The 27,994-nt window shown below is 38.3% G+C and overlaps 1 protein-coding gene across 1 annotated transcript; it reads right to left on the bottom strand.

Moving 5' to 3' along the window:
- On the bottom strand, positions 1 to 27,345 carry LOC140162727 (uncharacterized). Its single transcript, XM_072186017.1, has 10 exons — positions 27,182 to 27,345; positions 25,660 to 25,852; positions 24,046 to 24,181; positions 22,514 to 22,738; positions 21,991 to 22,209; positions 7,495 to 7,541; positions 4,780 to 6,778; positions 4,395 to 4,600; positions 568 to 960; positions 1 to 216 (listed from the first exon to the last, which is right to left on the bottom strand). Exons 2-10 carry the CDS (start codon positions 25,708 to 25,710, stop codon positions 1 to 3), a joined length of 3,492 nt encoding a protein of 1,163 aa, XP_072042118.1. The 5' UTR covers positions 25,711 to 25,852; positions 27,182 to 27,345.
- Positions 27,346 to 27,994: the final 649 nt, after the last annotated feature.

The raw sequence follows: 27,994 nt of genomic DNA on the forward strand, positions 1-27,994 counted from the left end.
TCAAGGCTTCAAAGTATTCTCAGAAGTTCCATCTGGAGACAATTTTTGAGCATCATCTTCCGCCATCATCCTCTTTGGCAACAATGACTCTGTTAGAAATCCTTCGCATATGCTAGCTCTGACATTTTTGATAGATTTCTGACTCAAACTGGTACCAGTATATGCTCCTATGACACAGTTTAGTTGAGAATCTGTTAGAGGGTAGTCATCATTTGTCTGTTGGAAAAGAATCATCCAAAATAGAAAGTGAAGTTAATTTTATTTTCATCTTTTGTGTCAGTTTACCAAAATAGAGTGCCTGTTAGCAACAAATGTAGATTTTCTGTCATGGGATATTTAGTACATGTACAGTGAGGCAAATAGTTGATATAGACATGATAGATGTTCACATAAGAATTTGTAAACAGGGGTTTTCAGGTATGATAATTACAAAACCCTAAGGAAACCAAAAAGAAATCTGACCAGCCGTTTTGTGGGGAAAGGTCATGGCCTTTTTTACAGTACATGTGAATTACTATTATAGCTTGAAACTATTTTCATAAAGTTTCCAAAGTTAAAACAACCTACTTGTATTTGGACTTGCTGGGCATCACTTTCTTTACTGCACAGGTTTGTTGCTGGAAGTGTATCATTTGCCAATTGGCCACAATTAATTTCCATTTCGGAGTACTGCACTCCTTGTTCTGTCTTGTCTGCCATATTGTCTTTGTCATCATTGTAGACTTCCTCAGCTGATGATGGTCCTTGAGTGTCTTCCTGTGCATCAGTTTCAGACGATGATTTCTTTGGTGTTACATATTTCTCACTGTCTGGTACTAGCAATGACGATGACCCAGTTTGAAGAAATTGTTCCTCTGTATTTTTTTCTGACGCAATAGATTTCTGACTGAGACTGACACCACCATTTGCACCTATGACACCGTTGAGTTGAGAATCTGTAGGAGCGTATTTATCATTTTCCTGTCAAAAAATATTCACAAGCACATATGAAGTAGTATTTATTCAGGATATTAAAATATCAAGTGAGATTTAGATCACGGTGGCTCAGTGGCTCAGTGGTTACGGCCTTGGACTCATAATCTGAGAGCTTGCTCGACGTGCGTGGGTTCGATTCCCCATCCCACCACCGTGTTGCGCCCTTGGGCAAGGCGCTTTGCCTCGCTTGCCTCACCCCACCCAGGTGCAATGGGAAGCTGTCAGGGGTAGTCACAGTCGTTGTACTGATGGACCCTGCGCCACTTGTAGGCTGCAAACGTGGTTCCGACATATTCTAATGACGGCGAATAAATGTAAAGCGCTTTGAGGCTGTTTACGGCATAAAGCGCTATATAAATATCTACATTTATTTATTTATTAGATAGGTAGTCTCAATTAAAAAGATAAATATTGGAATAATAATTATAAGAATGTTTACTTCATTAACACTGCTATCAAGTGCAAACATATATTAGATAGCTACTTCTTCATCAGCACAAATATCAGCAGTAGATGGTTACTTCATCAATACCAACATCAGCAAAATTATAGATAGCCAATTCATCAATATCAGTATTAGATAATTAATAAACTTCAATATCAGCAGTAGATAGCTACTTCATCAATACCAATATCAGCAGTAGATAGTTGCTTTGTCAATACCAATATCAGCAGTAGATAGCAATGCTTCATCAATACCTATTTCAGCAGTAGATAGCTACTTCATCAATACCAATATCAGCAGTAGATAGCTACTTCATCAATACCAATATCAGCAGTAGATAGCTACTTCATCAATACCAATATCGGCAGTAGATAGCTACTTCATCAATACCAATATCAGCAGTAGATAGCTGCTTCATCAATACCAGCAGTAGATAGATACTTCATCAATACCAATATCAGCAGTAGATAGCTACTTCATCAATATCAGCAGTAGATACCTACTTCATTAATACCAATATCAGCAGTAGATTGCTACTTCATCAAAACCAATATCAGCAGTAGATAGCTACTTCAGCAAGACCAATATCAGCAGTAGATAGCTACTTTATCAATACCGATATCAGCAGTGGACAGCTGCTTCATCAATACCAATATTAGCAGTAGATAGCTACTTCATCAATACCAATATCGGCAGATAGCTACTTCATCAATACCAATATTGGCAGATAGCTACTTCATCAATACCAATATCAGCAGTAGATAGCTACTTCATCAATATCAGCAGTAGATACCTGCTCCATCAATACCAATACCAGCAGTAGATAGCTACTTCATCAATACCAATATCAGCAGTAGATAGCTACTTCATCAATACCAGCAGTAGATGGATACTTCATCAATATCAGCAGTAGATACCGACTTCATCAATACCAATATCAGCAGTAGATAGCTACTTCATCATTACCAATATCAGCAGTGGATGGCTACTTCATCCATACCATAATCAGCAGTAGACAGCTGCTTCATCAATACCAATATTAGAAGTAGCTAGCTACTTTATCAATACCGATATCAGCAGTAGGTAGCTACTTTATCAAGACCAATATCAGCAGTAGATAGCTACTTCATCAATACCAATATCAGCAGTAGATGGATACTTCATCAACACCAATATCAGCAGTAGATAGCTGCTTCATCAATACCAGCAGTAGATGGATACTTCATCAATATCAATATTAGATGTATACTTCATCAATATCAATATCAGCAGTAGATACCTACTTCATCAATACCAATATCAGCAGTAGATAGCTACTTTATCAATACCGATATCAGCAGTAGATAGCTACTTCATTAGTACCAATATCAACAGTAGATAGCTACTTCACCAATACCAATATCAGCAGTAATATCAGCAGTGGATGGCTACTTCATCAATACCAATATCAGCAGTAGAAAGCTACTTTATCAACACCAATATCAGCAGTAGATAGCTACTTCATCAATACCAATATCAGAAGTAGATAGCTGCTTCATCAATACCAATATCAGCAGTAGATAGCTACTTCATCAGTACCAATATCAGCAGTAGATAGCTACTTCATCAATACCAATATCAGTGGATGGCTACTTCATCAATACCAATATCAGCAGTATATAGCAGTGCTTCATCAATACCAATATCAGCAGTAGATAGCTGCTTTATCAATACCAATATCAGCATTAGATAGCAGTGCTTCATCAATACCAATATCAGCAATAGATAGCAGTGCTTCATCAATACCAATATCAGCAGTAGATAGCTACTTCATCAATACCAATATCAGTGGATGGCTACTTCATCAATACCAATATCAGCAGTAGATAGCAGTGCTTCATCAATACCAATATCAGCAGTAGATAGCTGCTTTATCAATACCAATATCAGCAGTAGATAGCAGTGCTTCATCAATACCAATATCAGCAGTAGATAGCAGTGCTTCATCAATACCAATATCAGCAGTAGATAGCTACTTCATCAATACCAATATCAGCAGTAGATAACTACTTCATCAATACCAATATCAGCAGTGGATGGCTACTTCATCAATACCTATATCAGCAGTAGATAGCTATTTCATCAATAACAATATCAGCAGTAGATAGCAGTGCTTTATCAATACCAATATCATTAGTAGATAGCTACTTCATCAATACCAATAACAGCAGTTAGATAGCTGCTTTATCAATACCAATATCAGCAGTAGATAGTAGTACTTCATCAATACCAATATCAGCAGTAGATAGCTGCTCCATCAATACCAATATCAGCAGTAGATAGTAGTACTTCATCAATACCAATATCAGCAGTAGATAGTTACTTCATCAATATCAGCAGTAGATAGCTACTTCATTAATACCAACCAATATCAGCAGTAGATAGTTGCTTCGTCAAAACCAATATCAGCAGTAGATAGCCACTTTATCAATACCAATATCAGCAGTAGATAGCTGCTTCATCAATACCAATATCAGCAGTAGATAGCTACTTCATCAATGCTAATATCATGACATCAGTAGATAGCTGCTTCGTCAATACCAAGATCAGCAGTAGATTGCTATTTCATCAATACCAATATCAGCAGTAGATAGCTACTTCATCAATACCAATATCAGCAGGAGATAGCTACTTCATCAATACCAATATCTTCAGGAGATAGCTACTTCATCAATACCAATATCTTCAGGAGATAGCTACTTCATCAATACCAATATCTTCAGGAGATAGCTACTTCATCAATACCAATATCTTCAGGAGATAGCTACTTCATCAATACCAATATCTTCAGGAGATAGCTTATTCAATATCAACTAAACAGTAGGTAGCTACTTCACATGTATCAATGACGCCAGTATAAATACTTCATCAGCACTAACAATACATCAGTGGATAAGCACTAGATAGAACCATTTATATTGATTCATTCGCATACCTGTATCGTGTCTATTTTGACATCGTCTCCATTATTTGACGCATCCACGTCCTTGGCTCCTCCAGGAACACCAAATAAATGTTCCTCAAGTGTAACTTGGCTACCGTCGTCATTTTTTCTACGGCATTCTGATGTACTTGCTGTTTTGCTATCCCCCACATTGTCTTGAGATTTCGTATTCTGAGTGGAATCGTTGGTCACTGCTTCTTGGTTGCGTGTTTTGGTAAAGTAAAATTTAGTTATTTTAGAACAAAAATATACAAAAATATACATGATTTATAATGTATGATTATTTACACGTTTTTATATTGCTTTCATTTACCAACAAATCGCAATAGACGATTGTAAAGTGATAGGTAACCTAATTTATTTTAAGAACTCTTACCTTCTTTGCTTGTTGCATAGTCTGACAAATCAGGTAATTCTTCTAATCTAGCGTCAGTAGTGGACGATAAAATGTCTTCTATAAGTAGATTTTCCAAACTATTTTCTGCTATATTATTTGTCAGTACAGCGAGTTTCTCATTCTTTTCCAAGTCCGTCAACCGGTATTTATATTCTACAGCTACTTCCTCTTCAGTCCTGCCAACTTCTAACGCGCGTAATAAATCAAAATCATGAGCATCAGACATAACTGTGATTTGAACAGGTGGCTCCACAATTTCACTAGCGGCTATCTGTGGAGCACCAGGAGCAGCTTCACCTGAAATGTCAATATGAAGCTCAGTTGCAACGTTAGCATCCGCATCTGTGTGAGCATTATTGATATATTCAGAATGAAGAAGCCTTTCGCTTGACTTTTTCTGATCCTGATCGTCTGCGCCGACTTCAGTCGGGCCTTCAGTTGGAACATCAGCAGCAGCGTCAATTGCGGTCTCAATGATCACGTCAGTTTGAATATCTGCAGTAAAACTCTCAGGCGGTAAATCAGGATATGTATCGGGTAGAAGGTTAGATGGAGATGTAACTTCAGTTTCAGTGATAACTTCAGTTTCAACAGCAGAAGTCTTCACTTGAACATCGGCAACAGTTTCAGTTGGAACGGCAGATGGTTCATTTGGAATATCAACTACAGTTTTATCTTGGTCATCCAAGGAGGCCTCGGGTTCAATAGCAGCTACAGTTGCAATATCTGGAGCCGTTTCAGTTTGAATGTCAATGACTCCCACTGGTTCAACTGGAGCTTCAGAAGAAGCCCCACCTTTAACATCTGTAGTTGCTGCAGTTGAGTCTTCTGGGACAGGAACGACAGCCCTAGCTTCTGCGTGAACGACCACTGTACTTTTAGTTACATTTCCTATGACAGCTTTAGTTGAAACATCAGTAGTTTGAATTCCAGCAGAAGCTTCATTTGGAATGTCAGCAGCAGTTTCATGTTTAATATCAGAAGCAGCTTCAATATCCACAACATGCTCCGTAAGATTTCCAGATTCAGCTGGGATATCGGCATCAGATTCAGCACCTACTTCGGTTTTAACATTTGGAGCAATTTTGCTTATACTGTTAGTGGTAGTATCAGTTATAACATCAGTAACGGGTGCATTTAGAATAATAGAGAGAGCCTTGGATTCGATGTTAGTAATGTATTCGCTACAAACATTAGAAACGACTTCAGTTGGAATATGGCTCAAAGTTTCAATTGGAATGTCTCTTACAGGTTTAGGTTCTATTATTGGTGTAACTGGAACGGTAGATGTAGTCGTAACATCATTTTCTTGCTTATCCTCGTCCACTACAGCGTGTGTTACAGATACGGGCAGTGGAATATTGCACGCATCTTTAAGTTGAACATCTGAATCATACGTTGGAATGTCAAGGAGTGCTTCAGTCGGAACATCTAAGCCCGAGCTCTCCTTTTCTATCTCCTGCTTTGCTAAACTCTCTCTAGATTTGTCTTTGATCGTTTGATCTAAAGTTGGCACTGGTGACTTTGTATCATTTACGACTTCGGAAGATTGGAATTCGGTTTTACTGAGTTCCTCTGAGCTTTCAGAAATATCACTTTTATCACTCTGAAATGTGGCCTCTTTCGTTGGAGAAGTCGTGTCCAGGGCAAACTCATTTATGTGTGATGTCTTGCTAACAGCAAGAATCTGGGAAACAGATTTTATAATAGTTTCAACTAGTTCTTCGGAATTTTCAGTTACTTCTGTGATATCCAGCACAGTATTGTCAGCAATTAACCCAGAGCAACGTCTCGTGGTCGTATTTTCTTCAAGAGCGTCTCGTAATTTTTTGTTTTCGTTTATTACGTCCAAGAATTGTTGGTAAGTTAATGTTAGTGTGTAAATGCCTCCAGGTTGATTATCTATTGCTTGCGTTTGCAGACTCGATATAACCTGGTTAAACTGTTGTGCTATTGGGTCGTGTGGGCTTGGTGTTACCTGTTATAGACCAAATGTAAAGCATATATAGTTTGTAGATCAATCTGACAATAATCAATTTGACGAACCGTACAATTAAAGTCCCATTCAGTGATCCCAGCAAAAATGTAAAAGTGAAGGATAAGTCATTCAAATTGTCATTTGGTATTTTTGAAATGAAAGATTTGGCAAAAAACGCAGAAAACAGTAGTATTGACCAAGATGAAGCCCCATTTAAATACACCTATACAGGTTCATATTATAATGCCCTATTTTGTCTTAAATACGTGGCTTTCGGCTAAACCACTAGCAGGCTATAATTAGCACATCTGTACCCGGGATCTGTACAAAGGTACCAAAATCTGAATTTTGATGTTTTTTACGATCGTCAGGATGAGAATATCACTGAATGGGCAGAGTTGTAACGAGTCAAGTCATTTCATGGTCGAGTCGAGTCATTTCTTGCAATATCTCGAGTCGAGTCGAGTCAAATGACTCGAGTCACTGTACAATCTCTATGGGGAATATTTGAAAATCCGAGTCGAGTCATTTCATTTTTGAAAAGTCGAGTCTCGAGTCATGACTTGTTACAAGTCTGTGAATGGGCCTTAAAATATTTATAACTTTGAGGCAACATTGGTATTCAGGAATCTTAGCGATCGGCATCATCTTCAATATAATGACGTTGAACACACAGTTTAATAACTTATCACATATAAACATGATGTCTTACGTACCTCCTTGTTTTCCTCTATTGTCGGCATTACTGGTTCATGGCTAGACTCTGCGTAAGATATAAACAATACTAGACTTAGCTGTGGTCTAAGACCACGAACACAGCCGTGTTGTGACCCCTTACTGACCTTTGACCCCAAAATATATGAAAACCCCATAGGCATTGGCTAATGTCAATGTATGCGTGCACGTGGCATTACTTTGCCATGTTATTTGTGGCAGAAGGGACATTTTGAATGTTTTTCGTCTCAGACCGGAAGTGACCCTTTAATGACCTTTGACCCCAAATCTGTGTACACCCCATGGACACTGGGTAATAACAATGCATGTGTGTAAGTGGCATTACTGTCCTGCGTAATTTGTGGGAGAAGATGCATTTTAAAGGTATTTCGTTTTATACCGGAAATGACCCCTTAATGACCTTTGACCCCAAATAAAAAATACCATATATACATTGGTTAAAAACAATTCATGTGTGAACATACCATCACTGTCCTATGTTTTTCTTAGCTAATAAAATGTTTTGAAGATATTTCGATTTATACCGGAAGTGGCCCTTAATGACCTTTGACCCCAAATCTGTGTACACCACATTGACACTGGGTAATAACAATGCATGTGTGCAAGTGGTGTCACTGTCCTACGTAATTTGTGGGAGAAGATGCATTTTAAAGGTATTTCGTTTTATTCCGGAAGTGACCCCTTAATGACCTTTGACCCCAAACAAAAAAATACAACATATACATTGGTTAAAAACAATTCATGTGTGAACATACCATCACTGTCCTATGTTTTTCTTAGCTAATAAAATGTTTTGAAGATATTTCGTTTTATACCGGAAGTGACCCTTTAATGACCTTTGACCCCAAATCTGTGTACACCATATAGACACTGGATAATAACAATGGATGTGTGCAAGTGACGTCACTGTCCTACGTAATTTGTAGGAGAAGATGCATTTTGAGTTGAAATCACGTTTCTGACCCCTATGACCCCTACGTGACCTTTGACCCCACAAGTTTCATGTGACATGTAGGGGCACAGTCAATGATCATTGTGACCAAGTTAGGTCAAAATCGATGTAAGCATGTGAGTGCTAGAGCAAATTTAATGGTTGACAGAAAGAACTAGACTTAGCTGTGGTCCAAGACCACGAACACAGCCGTGTTGTTACCCCTTAATGACCTTTGACCCCAAAATATATGAAAACCCCATAGACATTGGCTAATGTCAATGTATGTGTGCACGTGGCATCACTTTGCCATGTTATTTGTGGCAGAAGGGGCATTTTGAAGGTTTTCGTCTCAGACCGGAAGTGACCCCTTAATGACATTTGACCCCAAATAAAAAAAATACCACATATGAATTGGGTAACCACAATTCATGTGTGAACATACCGTTACTGTCCTATGTTTTTCTTAGCAAATAAAAATTTTTGAAGGTTTTTCGTTTTATACCGGAAGTAACCCCTAAATGAACTTTGACCCCAAATATGTGTACACCCCATAGACACTGGGTAATAGCAATGCATGTGTGCAAGTGGCGTCACTGTCCTACATAATCTGTGGAAGAAGATGCATTTTAAAGGTATTTCATTTTATACCGGAAGTGACCCCTTAATGAGATTTGACCCAAAATAAAAAAATACCACACATACATTGGGTGACTGCAGATCATGTGTCAACATACCGTTACTGTCCCATGTTTTACTTAGCTAATAAAATTTTTTGAAGGTATTTCGTTTTATACCGGAAGTGACCCCTTAATGACCTTTGACCCCAAATCTGTGTACACCCCATATACTCTGGGTGACAACAATGCATGTGTGCAAGTGGTGTCTCTGTCCCACATAATTTGTGGCTGAAAATGCTTTTTGAAGGTATTTCTTTTTATACCGGAAGTGACCCCTTAATGAGCTTTGACCCCAAATAAAAAAAAAATACCACATATACATTGGGTGACTGCAGATCATATGTGAACATACCGTTACTGTGCTATGTTTTACTTAGCTAATAAAAATGTGTGAAGGTTTTTCGTTTTATACCGGAAGTGACCCCTTAATGACCTTTGACCCCAAATCTGTGTACACCACATAGACACTGGGTAATAACAATGCATGTGTGCAAGTGGGGTCACTGTCCAACGTAAGTTGTGGGAGAAGATGCATTTTTAGTTGAAATCACGTTTTTGACCCCTGCGACCCCTGCATGACCTTTGACCCCACAAGTTTCATGTGACATGTAGGGGCACGGTCAATGATCATTGTGACCAAGTTAGGTCAAAATCGATGTAAGCGTTTGAGTGCTAGAGCAAATGTAATGGTTGACAGAAAGAAAGAAGAAAGAAGAAGAACTAGACTTAGCTGTGGTCTAAGACCACGAACACAGCCGTGTTGTGACCCCTTACTGACCTTTGACCCCAAAATATATGAAAACCCCATAGGCATTGGCTAATGTCAATGTATGCGTGCACGTGGCATTACTTTGCCATGTTATTTGTGGCAGAAGGGACATTTTGAATGTTTTTCGTCTCAGACCGGAAGAAACCCTTTAATGAACTTTGACCCCAAATCTGTGTATACCCCATAGACACTGGGTAATAACAATGCATGTGTGTAAGTGGCATCACTGTCCCGCGTAATTTGTGGGAGAAGATGCATTTTAAAGGTATTTCGTTTTATACCGGAAATGACCCATTAATGACCTTTGACCCCAAATAAAAATACCATATATACATTGGTTAAACACAATTCATGTGTGAACATACCATCACTGTCCTATGTTTTTCTTAGCTAATAAAATTTTTTGAAGATATTTCGATTTATACCGGAAGTGACCCCTTAATGACCTTTGACCCCAAATCTGTGTACACCACATTGACACTGGGTAATAACAATGCATGTGTGCAAGTGGCGTCACTGTCCTACGTAATTTGTGGGAGAAGATGCATTTTAATGATATTTCGTTTTATTCCGGAAGTGACCCCTTAATGACCTTTGACCCCAAACAAAAAAATACAACATATACATTGGGTAACTGCAACTCATATGTGAACATACCGTTACTGTCCTATGTTTTTCTTAGCTAATAAAATAATTTGAACGTATTTCGTTTTATACCGGAAGTAACCCTTTAATGACCTTTGACCCCAAATCTGTGTACACCATATAGACACTGGATAATAACAATGGATGTGTGCAAGTGGCGTCACTGTCCTACGTAATTTGTAGGAGAAGATGCATTTTGAGTTGAAATCATGTTTTGACCCCTATGACCCCTGCGTGACCTTTGACCCCACAAGTTTCATGTGACATGTAGGGGCACGGTCAATGATCATTGTGACCAAGTTAGGTTAAAATCGATGTAAGCATGTGAGTGCTAGAGCAAATGTAATGGTTGACAGAAAGAAGAAAGAAAGAAGAAGAAGAACCTGTAAGAAAAAAGACACAGCCGTGACTAACGTCACGGCTGTGTAACTAGACTTAGCTGTGGTCTAAGACCACGAACACAGCCGTGTTGTGACCTCTTAATGACCTTTGACCCCAAAATGTATGAAAACCCCATAGGCATTGGCTAATGTCAATGTATGCGTGCACGTGGCATTATTTTGCCATGTTATTTGTGGCAGAAGGGCATTTTGAACGTTTTTCGTCTCAGACCGGAAGTGGCCCTTAATGACCTTTTGACCCCAAATCTGTGTACACCCCATAAACACTGGGTAATAACAATGCATGTGTGTAAGTGACATCACTGTCCTGAGTAATTTGTGGGAGAAGATGCATTTTAAAGGTATTTCGTTTTATACCGGAAATGACCACTTAATGACCTTTGACCCCAAATAAAAAAATATCATATATACATTGGTTAAACACAATTCATGTGTGAACATACCATTACTCTCCTATGTTCTTCTTATCTAATACATTTTTTGAAGATATTTCAATTTATACCGGAAGTGGCCCTTAATGACCTTTTGGCCCCAAATCTGTGTACACCACATTGACACTGGGTAATAGCAATGCATGTGTGCAAGTGGTGTCACTGTCCTACGTAATTTGTGGGAGAAGATGCATTTTTAAAGGTATTTCGTTTTATTCCGGAAGTGACCCCTTAATGACCTTTGACCCCAAATAAAAAAATACCACATATACATTGGGTAATTGCAACTCATATGTGAATATACCGTTACTGTCCTATGTTTTCCTTAGCAAATAAAAAAATTTGAAAGTATTTCGTTTTATACCGGAAGGGACCCCTTAATGACCTTTGACCCCAAATCTGTGTACACCATATAGACACTGGTTAATAACAACGCATGTGTGCAAGTGGCGTCACTGTCGTACGTAATCTGTAGGAGAAGATGCATTTTTAGATGAAATCACGTTTTTGACCCCTATGACCCCTGCGTGACCTTTGACCCCACAAATTTCATGTGACATGTAGGGGCACGGTCAATGATCATTGTGACCAAGTTAAGTCAAAATCGATATAAGCATGTGAGTGCTAGAGCAAATGTAATGGTTGACAGAAAGAAAGAAGAAAGAAGAAGAAGATCCTGTAAGAAAAAAGACACAGCCGTGACTAACGTCACGGCTGTGTAACTAGACTTAGCTGTGGTCTAAGACCACGAACACAGCCGTGTTGTTACCCCTTAATGACATTTGACCACAAAATATATGAAAACCCCATAGACATTGGCTAATGTCAATGTATGTGTACGTGGCATCACTTTGCCATGTTATTTGTGGCAGAAGGGGCATTTTGAAAGTTTTTTGTCTCAAACCGGAAATGACCCCTTAATGACCTATGACCCCAAATAAAAAAAAACCCATATATACATTGGGAAAACACAATTCATGTGTGAACATACCATCACTCTCCTATGTTATTCTTAGCTAATAAAATTTTTGAAAATATTTCAATTTATACCGGAAGTGACCCCTTAATGACCTTTGACCCCAAATCTGTGTACACCACATTGACACTGGGTAATAACAATGCATGTGTGCAAGTGGTGTCACTGTCCTACGTAATTTGTGGGAGAAGATGCATTTTAAAGGTATTTCGTTTTATACCGGAAATGACCCCTTAATGACCTTTGACCCCAAATAAAAAAAATACCACATATACATTGGATAACTGCAACTCATATGTGAACATACCATTATTGTCCTATGTTTTCCTTAGATAATAAAAAATTTTGAAGGTATTCCGTTTTATACCGGAAGTGACCCCTTAATGACCTTTGACCCCAAATCTATGTACACCTTATAGACACTTGGTAATTACAATGCATGTGTGCAAGTGGCGTCACTGTTCTACGTAATTTGTAGGAGAAGATGCATTTTGAGTCGAAATCACGTTTTTGACCCCTATGACCCTGTGTGACCTTTGACCCCACAAGTTTCATGTGACATGTAGGGGCACGGTCAATGATCATTGTGACCAAGTTAGGTCAAAATCTATGTAAGCATGTGAGTGCTAGAGCAAATGTAATGGTTGACAGAAAGAAGAAAGAAGAAAGAAAGAAGAACTAGACTTAGCTGTGGTCTAAGACCACGAACACAGCCGTGTTGTTACCCCTTAATGACCTTTGACCCCAAAATATATGAAAACCCCATAGACATTGGCTAATGTCAATGTATGTGTGCACGTGGCATCACTTTGCCATGTTATTTGTGGCAGAAGGGGCATTTTGAAGGTTTTTCGTCTCAGACCGGAAGTGACCCCTTAATGACATTTGACCCCAAATAAAAAAATACCACATATGAATTGGGTAACCACAATTCATGTGTGAACATACCGTTACTGTCCTATGTTTATCTTAGCAAATACAAAATTTCGAAGGTTTTTCGTTTAATACCGGAAGTGACCCTTAATGACCTTTTGACCCAAAATCTGTGTACACCCCATAGACACTGGGTAATAACAATGCATGTGTGCAAGTGGCGTCACTGTCCTACAGAATCTGTGGAAGAAGATGCATTTTAAAGGTATTTCGTTTTATACCGGAAGTGACCTCTTAATGAGATTTGACCCTAAATAAAAAAATACCACATATACATTGGGTGACTGCAGATCACGTGTGAACATACCGTTACTGTCCCATGTTTTGCTTAGCTTATAAATTTTTTTTAGGATATTTCGTTTTTTACCGGAAGTGACCCCTTCATGACCTTTGACCCCAAATCTGTGTACACCCCATAGACACTGGGTAATAACAATACATGTGTGCAAGTGGCGTCTCTGTTCCACATAATTTGTGGAAGAAGATGCATTTTAAAGGTATTTCTTTTTATACCGGAAGTGACCCCTTAATGAGCTTTGACCCCAAGTAAAAAAAATACCACATATACATTGAGTGACTGCAGATCATATGTGAACATACCGTTACTGTGCTATGTTTTACTTAGCTAATAAAAATGTTTGAAGGTTTTTCGTTTTATACCGGAAGTGACCCCTTAATGACCTTTGACCACAAATCTGTGTACACCACATAGACACTTGGTAATAACAATGCATGTGTGCAAGTGGGGTTGATGTCCTACGTAAGTTGTAGGAGAAGATGCATTTTAGTTGAAATCACATTTTGACCCCTGTGACCCCTGCGTGACCTTTGACCCCACGAGTTTCATGTGACATGTAGGGGCATGGTCAATGATCATTGTGACTAAGTTAGGTCAAAATCGATGTAAGCATGTGAGTGCTAGAGCAAATGTAATGGTTGACAGAAAGAAGAAAGAAAGAAGAAAGAAGAAGAACCTGTAAGAAAAAAGACACAGCCGTGACTAACGTCACGGCTGTGTAAAGAAAGAAAGAAGAACCTGTAAGAAAAAAGACACAGCCGTGACTAACGTCACGGCTGTGTAAGAACCTAAGAAAAAAGACACAGCCGTGACTAACGTCACGGCTGTGTAAGAAAGAAAGAACTAGATCTGGCTACAGATCTGGACCTAGCCGGGGCCGGAAATGCCAGTCTTAAAGTTTGACCTTTGACCGGCTATTATTTGATGTCAGTGATTGATATTATGGACATCTCACACCATTAATGGTGCATCACTGTAGCATGTAGGGGCTTTATCCGTCTTCCATAGGCTGAGATACAGCTACTTTTCCGTAATTTTAAACATTTTTTTGCAAATTTGATGTTTTGACCTTCTTAATGACCTTTGACCCCAATAAAAAAAAACCTCATATACACCGAGAAAATGCATTGTTACAGTTTAAATTAAAAAAATCTACTATGCTTAGTTATGGAGATAAAAATTCTTGAAGTTATTTAGCTTCAAACCGGAAATGACGTCTAAATGACCTTTGACCAAAATAATAAAAATACCGTGCATACATCGAGTAACACTAATGCATATATGAAGTTTATGTCACTCTGGTCTGGTTACGTTTTGAGATAAAAAAAAAGAACATATTTGACGATTTTTGGTTTTTGACCGGAAGTGACCCCTTAATGACCTTTGACCCCAAAACTGTAGACACCCCAAAGACCCTGGTTAGTAGCAATGCATGTGTGCTAATGACAACACTCTGCTATGTATTTTGTAAAAACAGTGATTTTTTGAATATTTTTAGCTTTCAGACCGGAAATGACCCCTTTAATGACCTTTGACACCATATCTGTGAACACCCTATAGACACCGTTCAAAGTCAAGTCACATGTCCTAAGCATGTTACCATCACATGTAATTTGTGGAAGAAGAAGCATTTTGAACATATTTGGTTTTATACCGGAAATGACCCCTTAATGACCTTTGACCCCAAATCTGTGAACACCCTATAGACACTGGATATAGCCGATGCATATGTGCAAGTGACGTCATTGTAGGATGTAACATGTAAGAGAAGAAGCATTTTGAAATTTGTTGCCAGAAGAAGAAGAAAGAAGAAGAACTAGACTTAGCTGTGGTCTAAGACCACGAACACAGCCGTGTTGTGACCTCTTAATGACCTTTGACCCCAAAATATATGAAAACCCCATAGGCACTGGCTAATGTCAATGTATGCGTGCACGTGGCATTATTTTGCCATGTTATTTGGGGCAGAAGGGGAATTTTGAAAGTTTTTCGTCTCAGACCGGAAGTGGCCCTTAATGACCTTTGACCCCAAATCTGTGTACACCCCATAAACACTGGGTAATAACAATGCATGTGTGTAAGTGGCATCACTGTCCTGAGTAATTTGTGGGAGAAGATGCATTTTAAAGGTATTTCGTTTTATACCGGAAATGACCCCTTAATGACCTTTGACCCCAAATAAAAAAATATCATATATACATTGGTTAAACACAATTCATGTGTGAACATACCATTACTCTCCTATGTTTTTCTTAGCTAATAAATGTTTTTAAAGATATTTCAATTTATACCGGAAGTGGCCCTTAATGACCTTTTGACCCCAAATCTGTGTACACCCCATAGACACTGGGTAATAACAATGCATGTGTGTAAGTGGCATCTCTGTCCCACATAATTTGTGGAAGAAGATGCATTTTAAAGGTATTTCTTTTTATACCGGAAGTGACCCCTTAATGAGCTTTGACCCCAATTAAAAAAAATACCACATATACATTGGGTAACTGCAGATCATATGTGAACATACCGTTACTGCGCTATGTTTTACTTAGCTAATAAAAATTTGTGAAGGTTTTTCGTTTTATACCGGAAGTGACCCCTTAATGACCTTTGACCCCAAATCTGTGTACACCATAATTATAGACACTGGTTAATAACAATGCATGTGTGCAAGTGGTGTCACTGTCGTACGTAATCTGTAGGAGAAGATGCATTTTAGTTGAAATCACGTTTTTGACCCCTATGACCCCTGCGTGACCTTTGACCCCACAAGTTTCATGTGACGTGTAGGGGTTAGGTCAAAATCGATGTAAGCATGTGAGTGCTAGAGCAAATGTAATGGTTGACAGAAAGAAGAAAGAAGAAAGAAAGAAAGAACCTGTAAGAAAAAAGACACAGCCGTGACTAACGTCACGGCTGTGTAAAGAAGAAAGATCCGATAGCATCACAAGACCTAGCCGGTGTCCCGGCTAGGTAAGAACTAGATCTGGTTACAGATCTGGACCTAGCCGGGGCCGGAAATGCCAGTCTTAGCTTAAAGTTTGACCTTTGACCGGCTATTATGGACATCTCACACCATTAATGGTGCATCACTGTAGCATGTAGGGCCTTTATCCGTTTTCCATATGCTGAGATACAGCTACTTTTCCGTAATTTTAAACATTTTTTCGCAAATTTGACGTTTTGACCTCCTTAATGACCTTTGACCCCAATATAAAAAAAACCTCATTTACACCGAGAAAATGCATTGTTACAGTTTAAATTTAAAAATCTGCTATGTTTAGTTATGGAGATAAAATTCTTGAAGTTATTTAGCTTAAAACCGGAAATGACGTCTAAATGACCTTTGACCAAAAAAATAAAAATACTGTGCATACATCGGGTAACACTAATGCATATATGAAGTTTATGTCACTCTGGTCTGGTTACGTTTTGAGATAAAAAAAAAATGAACATATTTGATGATTTTTGGGTTTTGACCGGAAGCGACCCCTTAATGACCTTTGACCCCAAAACTGTAGACACCCCAAAGACCCTGGTTAGTAGCAATGCATGTGTGCTAATGACAGCACTTTGCTATGTAATTTGTAAAAACAGTGATTTTTGGAATATTTTTAGCTCTCAGACCGGAAATGACCCCTTAATGACCTTTGACCCAAATTCTGTGAATAAATTATAGACACCGACCAAAGTCAAGTCACATGACCTAAGCATGTCACCATCACATGTTATTTGTGGAAGAAGAAGCATTTTAGAGTAAAAATCACATTTTTGCCATTGTGAGCAGGTCAAAGGTCAAATGGAGTTCATTGTCATGTCATATATGGGGACATGGTCAGTGGTGTTTGTGACCAAGTATGGTCAAAAACTGTCAAAGTATAACAGAGCTAGGGCGAAACGTGGCAAGTCACGCACGTGTTGCCAGAAAGAAGAAAGATCCGATAGCATCACAAGACCTAGCCGGTGTCCCGGCTAGGTAAAGAAGAAGAACCTGTAAGAAAAAAGACACAGCCGTGACGTTAGTCACGGCTGTGTAAATAGTATTAATAATGATAATTGCAATGATGATGACAGTAACGACGATGATGATTGATGATGATAATGATTCATTTTATAAACGTATGTATTCAATTTTAATGTTTCTAATTCGCTAGCGAAGTAGTTACATAACTCCCTGGCATTACTCGTTGATGGTCGATAAACGTCCCAATAAATCGGACTTAGTCACCGGTCAGTTCTACAGCATAGATATCCATGGCTAACGATGGTTAACTATGGAAACATGTTAAAGGACATCAAGAAAATTTTCTAAGTTATTTATTTTGAGCTCTTTCGAGACGAGTAATGGATATATTCTGTACATTTAGGTTTTGTCTGTGACTGCTAATGTGAGGCCGTCGTAGGTCGTACGGGGCTCAAACTCGGTGGGTGGGTGTAGTTCTGTCCTGGCAAGAAGAAGTTTATGTTCGTTAAGTCATCCGACCCGGGGCCCCCTCCAAGGGGTCATTTGAGGTCAAATGACTAAAACTGTCATATGGGCATGAAACTAGGTCCTACGGGACTCAAACTCGGTGGGTGGGTGTAGTTCTGTCCTGGCAAGAAGATGTTCATGTTTGTTAAGTCATCCGACCCCGGGGCCCCCTCCCAGGGGTCATTTGAGGTAAAATGACTAAAAACTGTCATATGGGCATGAAACTAGGTCCTACGGGACTCAAACTCGGTGGGTGGGTGTAGTTCTGTCCTGGCAAGAAGATGTTCATGTTCGTTAAGTCATCTGACACCGGGGTCCGCTCCCAGGGGTCATCTGAGGTCAAATTACTAAAAAGTGTCGTATGGGCATGAAACTTGGTAGGTATACAGTCAACATTTAAAACAACATTTTTGAAGGTAATTTTGGGGTCATCCAAGGTCACCACGGGTCATCTGAGGTCAAATTAGTAAAAACTCATATATGGGCATGAAACTTGGTGGGTACAGTCAACATTTAGAGTTATAAGTTTAGATCATTTTGGGGTCATCCAAGGTCACCCAGGGGTCATCTGAGGTCAAATTACTAAAACTGTCGTATGGGCATGAAACTTGGTGGGTACAGTTATCATTTAGAGCCAAATTTTGGAAGGTCATTTTGGGGTCGCCAGGGGTCATCTGAGGTCAAATTAGTAAAAACTATCATGGGCATGTCACCATCAGCCTGGTAATCGCGCCCAGGCGAGAACCGCCAAATATGGTAACCGCCTAGTCTATTTTAAAACTGATGCATCAATGACTATGTTCATCATGTCATTATTGTATCATTCTCACATACATTAGGAAATGAATTTGGAGAATAGAGGCCTTGCATGTGACATATCATCCCGTAAATATGGCGGACTACTCAAATGCATTCAACAAAAGCATGATTGCAATCAAATAGGTTGATGACAACATTTGATTGAATGGACTGCACTCCGCCATAACTACGGTGAAGGACACCGGCTCAAATCCTTTGTTTGGAGCCAATCGATAATTTCATGCAGGGCCTCTATACTTTCTGTTAATAAAACCCTATTCTGACCTCACACTCCAGTAATTTCAGATCATTGAGCTCAGTAACACATCAAAGAATGTCTTCCAATTCATGAAAACAAATAGATAATCTGCATATCGGATTAAACGCTTGAGGCATTTCAATTGCAAGGCCCATTACTTATACCATGGAAGAAAGAGATGAGATCTTCCATGCTTATACACCAACAACTACATAGGCCTACAAGTGTATATAATGTAGCATGTGCACACATTATCATGTTGTGGATGGTGAATCAAGCTGCAGTACCTACCCATTCCCAAATAAATGCAGTGACCAACCGGTGTTCACTCATGATTGACGTACTGATCATTATGTATGATTTAAACTCATAGGTTTTGGCAATTTGGGAGGGGGTGGGTTCAAAATGACCCCATAGGATTATACGGGGTAAAAATTTCAAATTGCTCAAATACCCCTTTCAAATATATCAAATTATTTAAATAAATAAATAAATAAATAAATAAATAAATAAATAAATAAATAAATAAATAAATAAATAAATAAATAAATAAATAAATAAATAAATAAATAAATAAATGAATAAATGAATAAATGAATAAATAAATAAATAAATGAATAAACGAATAAACGAATAAACGAATAAACGAATAAACGAATAAACAAATAAATAAATAAACAAATAAATACATAAATAAATAAATAAATAAATAAATAAATAAATAAATAAATAAATAAATAAATAAATGAATGAAAAAAAATTGAACAAATTGTAGCGTAGCATTAAAATCATAATAACCATTGCTGGCAGGCGGATTCGAACCAACGACATTGACATTACCAGTCTGATGCTCTAACACTGAGCTATGCCATCATCTAGTAATGAGGGTCGAGTTTTTAGCGTATACAATGTTTGTCTGTGTAATGCCGCGTTGTGAAATAAATAAATATAAAGTCTCAATGTTTAATTTAAATTTATTTGATAATTTTCTAACCTATATTTTCTTTAGAGCAGGGACAAATATATTCCCCTTTTATCCAATTTGGCCGCTAAATAAGAATCTACTTCTTTTATTACTGATTTAATTCTTCGATTTGTTCCATTCAGCAATATCAAAGATTAATGTCAAGCATCTCACGACAGATATTTAGTTGGCTTAGTGGTTTTGCACAGTGCTTTTTAACCGGGAGGTACCGAGATCGATTCCCACCTCTGCCTGCAATTTTTTTTTTCAAGACAAGGAAATAATAACCTGACATTCGCCGCTGACATTCGTACTGCAGAAGCGGAGTTGTAACTTGTTAAACTTTGCTCCTTCCGTAAAAGGGTACATTATTTTAGCATTACATTATTTTTTGTCCACATTGCTGGTATTAAATATCAAATGGTCATAATTGGCGGTCACTTCAAATCATCGCCAACTGAACGTCCTCTCATTGTTAATTGTTGGTTAATAACCCACCACTTGAACAGGATTTAACCAAAGCAAACAAAGACTTAAGCTTTTTTACGAATGCTATACATAAGTACATAAGCTTATTATCCTCTTCAACAATAGGATTAAAGATTGGCGCTTGACTGGAATTACGTGCTAGTGTCATTGGTTATTGTTAAAAGGCAATAAGGTGTGTAATTGCAATATTTCCTCTGAATAGGAAAGAATCTCTACATCGAACCATGGATGGTGGTGGTTCGAATTAAGCCCGATCCTGACTCCACTTCGCAGCGGTATGCGATGCTGCGATGCTTTTCAAACATCTCAGCATCCCGCGATGAAATTAAAATGTACAGGTGGAGTCAGCATCGGGCTTTAAGAATAAAAACCCAATTCGAAATGATGCGCTTGAGAATTCAACAATATAAATAATGGTAGCTCTATTATAATACACATTAATGATAAAATTCCAAGATATAATACGTTTTCTGTCTTTGCTTGTCACGTGGTAGGCCTATGTTGAAGTTGCGATTATATTTTTAAATAAGTTTCAAATGAATAACAACAAGACAAGCGGCCGAGTGGTCTAAGGCGCTAGGCTCATAGAGTACTAAGCGTTGCGCCGTGAGTTCGAACCCCGCCTCTGCCAAACTTTAAAAGAAGTAAATTAAAATTTGACTTTTTTAAATTTCATATTTGGGAAATGTGACTGGGAGAATTTATGTATGTGTGGAGTGGTGTGATAGGGCATGTACTTTAACTGGCCGGCGCGGTCCGGTGACTAAGTCTTTATTGGGCGTTTTATCGGCAGTCAACGAGTAATGGTAACTGGATCACGCACCTTTTGGAATGACATGTCATAGCCTAGACTTTGTGTTGCGATCATTTCGATCGCGGTGCAGAACTCAAAAGCGTGATCCAGTTGACAGTAGTGATAACCGGATTACACGTAACACTTCGCTGGCGAATGGTGCTGCAACTTGTTTCACATACATAGATCTCACCCTGCTCCTTTATCTGTCGCATTGTCCCTGGTGTATGTGTGTGTGTGTTGAGGGGTGTGGGGAGGTTGTATGTTTATTTCCACTGACCTACCAGCAAGGCAATGGGCAGTGCCCCACTTCCCATGATGCCAATACCATAATTGCGTTAAAGTGACAACACATCGCTCATGGAGCACTGAGTTATAGGGTTAATGATCCCGCATTTAGGTTCTGTGCTCCAATAGCGCTATATGTTGACGATATCCCAATTTTGCACTATTGCATTACATGTATATAGCATAACCTATTTCGTGTTGAACGGATTACGGGATTACTCCCACAAGAATAGCCATTTGTACTTGTAGGAGTGACGCATGCGGGTGTGCGGAGAGGCTAGGGGTAGATGTGTAGGGGATTCGCACGCTGGTCTTACAAGCTGGTTGTACCGACTATGATTATAATGATCTTACTTGTTATGCTGTCCCCATTCTTTACGTATACATGACCAGACCCTGCTGAAACCCGTCTAGCAGTTGCTGCAACAGCGCCGTTAGCAAATGAATCGTCTTTATGATTGTTTCCTTTCTTATCATCTGCTGATTTAGCTTGAGATGAAGTTTTGCTGATTTTTTCGTTCTTGTCCTTGCTGGGCTTTACAATTGACCGCATAGGATGTTCTATTGAAATATCTAAAAGAAACAAACGGCGAAAAGTTTACGATTATACGAAATCACTTTGCTTGTCATTGTCGTTGACATCATCATTGTCAGCATGAATTATCACCATCCTCATAATCAAACCCTGCCCATTCTCCAAATCGTCGTCGTCGTCATCATCATCATCATCATCATCATCATCATCATCATCATCATCATCATCATCATCATCATCATCATCATCATCATCATCATCATCATCTACTTCTTCTTCTTCTTCTTCTTCATCATCATCATTAAAACAAGTTCAGCATCTTACAAAGCAGACGCATCTTACCTTTTTTGCCACTGATTTCTTCCTCAGGTACTGAAATTGAAGCTCGTCTAGCAGTTGCTGCTACAGCATTAGCAAACAAATCTTCTTCATGTCTGGGTGAACTGTGTAATTTGGATAACCTTCTGTGTCTTAGTGGCTTCACTTCATCTTTAGCGCCGCTTCCTTTCTTACCGTCAGTTTCTGTAGTCTGCCCAGTCGGCTCCAAAGATTGTTCTTTTGTAATTTCTGTAAAGATCAAAGCGTTACAAGGAGAAGAGTTGTGTGCATCAATTATTTTTATGATATTTTTATATATTGTCATGTTCCATCTCGTCTTTGTCCTTCTACTTTCCCCTCTTCCTCCTCCTCCTTCTCCTCTTCCTTCTCCTTCTCCTCCTCCTCCTCCTCCTCCTCCTCACCCCTCCTGAGTTCTCCTCTTTATCAACAGCATTACCATGCACGAATGTTCCACAAACATCACCCGCCATATATCCCCGTCACCACAACATAAGCAACAGCTATATAGTTAAGGGATCGGATAGCAAAGTTTGCACAGTATTTTGTGGGACATGAGAGAACATCAGACACATCAAATTGTATTCTGAATACGAGGCATGTCCCTCTGAAATCAAATAATGTTGATTTTTTTAAATTCGTGATACAAATTTTTATGGCAAATTATCAAAAATAGATATTTTTGCTGTCGTTATTTCATTTTTCTATCGTTATTTAATTTGCTTAATTTTAAAACTTCCTTTGCGTCATATTTTAGTGTCATTTAGCTGATTCTGCTGTGCAAGATGTTTTTGGCTGCATGCAACAGCGGCAATTTGTCATATCGTCAAGTAATGTATGTTTTCCGTTTCTTGGATCACCTTGCACAATGAAAAACTACGAAGATAACTTTTGTCTCCTTGATTGCCAAGCTCGTTCCCGAACATGCCGAAAGACTGAGAGGCAACCGGGAGTTATTTCTTGTCCAAAAAATTAAATATTGCGCCAGTTTGGGGTAGCGTATGAAATGGGCTCCAGCCACGGATATGCATGTATGTGCAAGATGTTTTTGCTGCATTGTCGCTGTTGTCATCGTTAAGTAATGCGTGTTTTCCGTTTCTTGGATCACCTTGCACAATGATAACTTTTGTCTTCTTGATTGGCAAGCTCGATCCCGAACATGCCGAAAGAGAAGCAACAGAACGTTATTTCTTGTCCAAAGATATTGATCAAGTTTATGTGAATGAGAATCTTTATAGGAGAAACCTGGGACGGAAATAGCAAGTTTGGTGTCAGGACATGGTATTTTCGTAGCTCTTTTCTTCTCAGGATAGAAAAATATTATTAAATTGTGATGAGTCGAAAAATTTCAAAATATCTACAAGACCGTTGCTCTTAAAAGAGTGAATCAATCCAGATTATGCAGGGGTTTGTGGAAAATGTGGATTTTGAGCATGGATCTTGAAAAACAGAAAACTATCACAAATTGAGTATCTTGACAGATCCAGATATACTAGTACCTTTATGCCATGTTGCCTGTAATTAATTGTTCATCTTACCAGAATTAGAGGTATCTGTTCCTTCCTTTACACTTGCTCGCCTAGCTGTCGCAGCAAGTGCGGCAAATAGATCTCCCTCTTTTCCATGGACTGAGTGCAGCTTAGATAATCGACGGTGATGTTCATTCCCACTTTTCTGTTTAAGTAATTAAGTGGTTTGGGTATTATTTATAATTAGAGTTAACCAAAATAAGTTATTCCGATAGGCTATAATAATAGGGGCCTATACTCTTTTAAAGCCTTTTTACCGGGTTTAGTGTAGTACTAGTATTAATCGCGATGACGTTTCGGATTAACCTCATTGAAGGAGGAATGATAGTGTTTGTTAACAATGTCACTTTCAGGTTAATTGCATAATTCTCACACCTACTCTCAAATAAACGAAAATAAATAAAAATTCCTTTAAAAAAGGAATGTGGCGCCCAATGTGAACTTGGACGTGATATGGTGAATTCCATGGTGTGTAGATTTGGTATAATGATTTTTCTAGGGAAGAGTAGAAGATGATCAAATGCAAGAGAAATGTGTTTGATTGGGGAAGGTGTTCTGACAATCCAAATATAAACTTAGTCCACCTCAAATGACCTGTAACAATTTGTGATTGACATTACTTAATTCACCTCGGATGACTTTGATCTGACATTCAACATTTTCGCGCTTACACCAATCATATCCATAACAATTTAACTCTTACAACTTCCTGTCAACTCTCTAATTTAAAACTCTAAATTTCTGTCTGTTTGCCTTTTCTGTCTTCATTGGTCTTGTACTATTTTATATTACACTACAGTTTGTTACAATAAGATAAGCAAACATTGCTGGGTAGATAACAGGATTTAGTTATTTACTTAACCCAATCATGGAGGTAGTAGCTAGTACTACCTCCATGGCAATAACCGCTATATAGATTCTATGGTAATTAGCAAACAAAAGCCATCAGTTTATTGAGGCCTCGTTAATTGATCTTATCACTATGGACCACAAGAGTCTCATCCCAATGGCATAGTCCAATAACCTCAATTACATAATCATAGTGCAAAATTTGACCTCAAGTTGCAGAGTATGAGTTTGTGTACCCAAATTTTCAAGGACTGTTCCCATGATAGATGAGCATGTTGTGGAACCTAGTGTATGGTCAAATGTCACCGTCTATCGGGTTCTAAGGCACACGGTAAACTGGTTGAACGCATACAAAGGTCAGGATTTATTTGGTGTTTTTATAAATCCTAATTTTGTATTTTAAACAAAGAATATACGCTCACCATTTTATCCCGTGCATATCAGAAAACAATAATAAAATAAAATCCAAGCAAATTGTGGTTTTATTTATGAGCTGGCTGCTGGGCATAATTTTAGCAAAACAATTGCGAAGTCAATCTAGCAAGAGTGAAATTAGAAGCGTTTCACAAAGTCATGCCTATATATTGTGGCGCCTCCGTAGAGGGCGCCACAAAAAGATACATTTACCGTATTGGTCCGAGTTAGGTCCACCCGTTTTTTAGGTGAAATTTTTTCACAATTGGGAGGGGGGTGGGATTATACTCGAATTTCAACAACAATTTTTTACGAATACGGTACTAGAATTCCAAGCATGAAATGAATAAAACAACTTACAAAGTATGAAGCTGTTGCTTTAGCTGCTACTTCAGCGCTTTCTAGTTGCATATCCTTTTGTGTTTCTTTTGGACGTGTTCTAACATTGCTCTTGCTTTCATTTCTTTATGCATCCTTTTCTCTTCTTTAAGTTCTTCTCTTTCTTTACTCTTTTCGTGGATGACGGCATTTTTAACTTCTGGTACGTAAAAAGCTGTAAAAATGTGGATTGAGATGATAATAAATACATGCATGCAATCAATGCCATTCAATACGGCGTGTTGTCTGTTTTATCCTATTCCTTAAGGGCTGGGGTATGAACGTTTGGACAGTATTTATTTTGGGACATTAGAGCACATCAGACATATCGAATTGCATTCTGAATACGAAGAATGTCATTCTGATATCAAATAATTTTGATTTTTTGAAATTCGCAATTTAATACACATTTTATGGCAAATCATTAAAATTGATATTTTTGATATTTAACAGTACTTGAAGTAAACTTTATAAATCTGATGATTTATACTTAAAGTGTATGTAGGTGGGATGAAAAGCCGACGATCAATTGAAAATTTTGACCTTTTGTATTGAAAATATGGATTTTTTTCCCAAAACACCAAAAAAATTAGGTCTTTTTGGGAAAAATCCATATCTTCAATATGAAAGGTCAAAATTTTCAATTGACTGTCGGCTTTTCCTCCCTGCTACATACACTTTAAGAATATGTCATCAGATTTATATAATTTACTTCGAGGACTGTTATATATCAAAAATTTGAAAAATATCAAATTTTTATAATTTGTCATAAAATTTGTATTATATTGTGATTTTCAAAAAATTAAAATTATTTGATATCAGAAAGACATGCTTCGTATTCAGAATGCAATTCGATAGGTCTGAGGTGCTCTCATGGCCCACAAAAAATACTGTCGAAACGCAATAAACGCTCATTTTAGATCCCTTAAACAGAAACAAATTATATCTCAAAACTGGGCTACATTATTTCACCAGCAAATGCTTGATTGTTTGTTTGTTTAAACGGTCGCTCCGTGTGGAGACACGCTTGGGTCCTGATGGGACCAAGCTCAAACAAAATGCTCAAGCAAGGCTAAAAAGCCTTATAAGCATGCTGGCCTGTATGGAAATAGAAGTGAGAAACAGATTTGAAGACAAAGAACAAGGAAATGAAGGCCACTCCCAACAATCAAGTTAACTATTTTACTGTCAGCCTTTGGGTCAAGAGAAACTTAAGTGCTTAATCCAATCTCAAAAGCCACTGAGGCTGGTTCAACTTGCCGATTTTATAACACACGTTTTTATCTTCTTCTTTTTTTATATGCCTGCAGCCTAATAACGCATGTTTTATTGTGCAGATTGTGCGATTGTGATCTTCTTGGATTCGAGACGAGATGTCCATGGCGGCTGGGGGAGTGATATCACGCCTTCAACCAGTTTTGCCTCAAATAATAATCCAATCTACATACAAGTCTTCAAACCTTCTGAATGTTTTTAGATATTCACTAAGTTACTATTTCCTTACCATATTCGGGATGATTACTTGCTCCAGTCCCCATTTCAACTTCAGAACGAGCAAATTGGCTTGACTCCGGACGGGGTAGGATAACGCGAGGAAGAACCGTATAATAGGCAGATGGAAAAAACCAGCGCTGACAGAATACAGCAAGATGACCTCCTGTCGGGCCTATTTCTCAATTTAAAGCACACATTTCAAATGTAAATAAATTAGGCAAGAATCACCCTTTGGGGTGACCCCACACGGCATGCTGCCGCTAACTGGTAGCGTGTATTTACTTGGGGCAGCATTGGTTGTAAAGCAGTGTATTCACATGACAACGACGCGTATTACGCTCCGGTACGCCGGGCGGTACGCTGGCTATATCTAGTGCGTATCTAAACCTAGCCAGCGTATCGGAGCGCAAAACGCGTCGTCGTTGAGCCGAAAACCGAGTTACGAAACTTCCTCAAATTATTTTGCTTCTTTTTGTTCAAGGTCCATGGACTGAGGCTTAATTTAATTGTTCAATCTTTGCTCTTTATTTTAAATATTTACCAACTTGAATTTGGAGATATTTTGTGCCATAGAACTTTTAGGACGTATTTTGTAAGGGGTCCTGGGCCAGGTCGATCGTATCGTACACTCAATTGCATCTCAAAAAAATAAATTTGATTTAGACCCAAAATAGTTTTTGTTAGGCTTGCATTTTTATCACAAACATTGCATTTTTGATATGAAACGTATTAAAAGTCATTATGTGATTGAATGGTTTTAAGTTTAAACGTCAATTAAGACTATTTTCTGCTGGCCCGTACGCAGGTCGCACCCCCAAATTTG

The sequence above is a fragment of the Amphiura filiformis genome, chromosome 1, assembly GCF_039555335.1.
Source record: "Amphiura filiformis chromosome 1, Afil_fr2py, whole genome shotgun sequence".
Classification (NCBI taxonomy): domain Eukaryota; kingdom Metazoa; phylum Echinodermata; class Ophiuroidea; order Amphilepidida; family Amphiuridae; genus Amphiura; species Amphiura filiformis.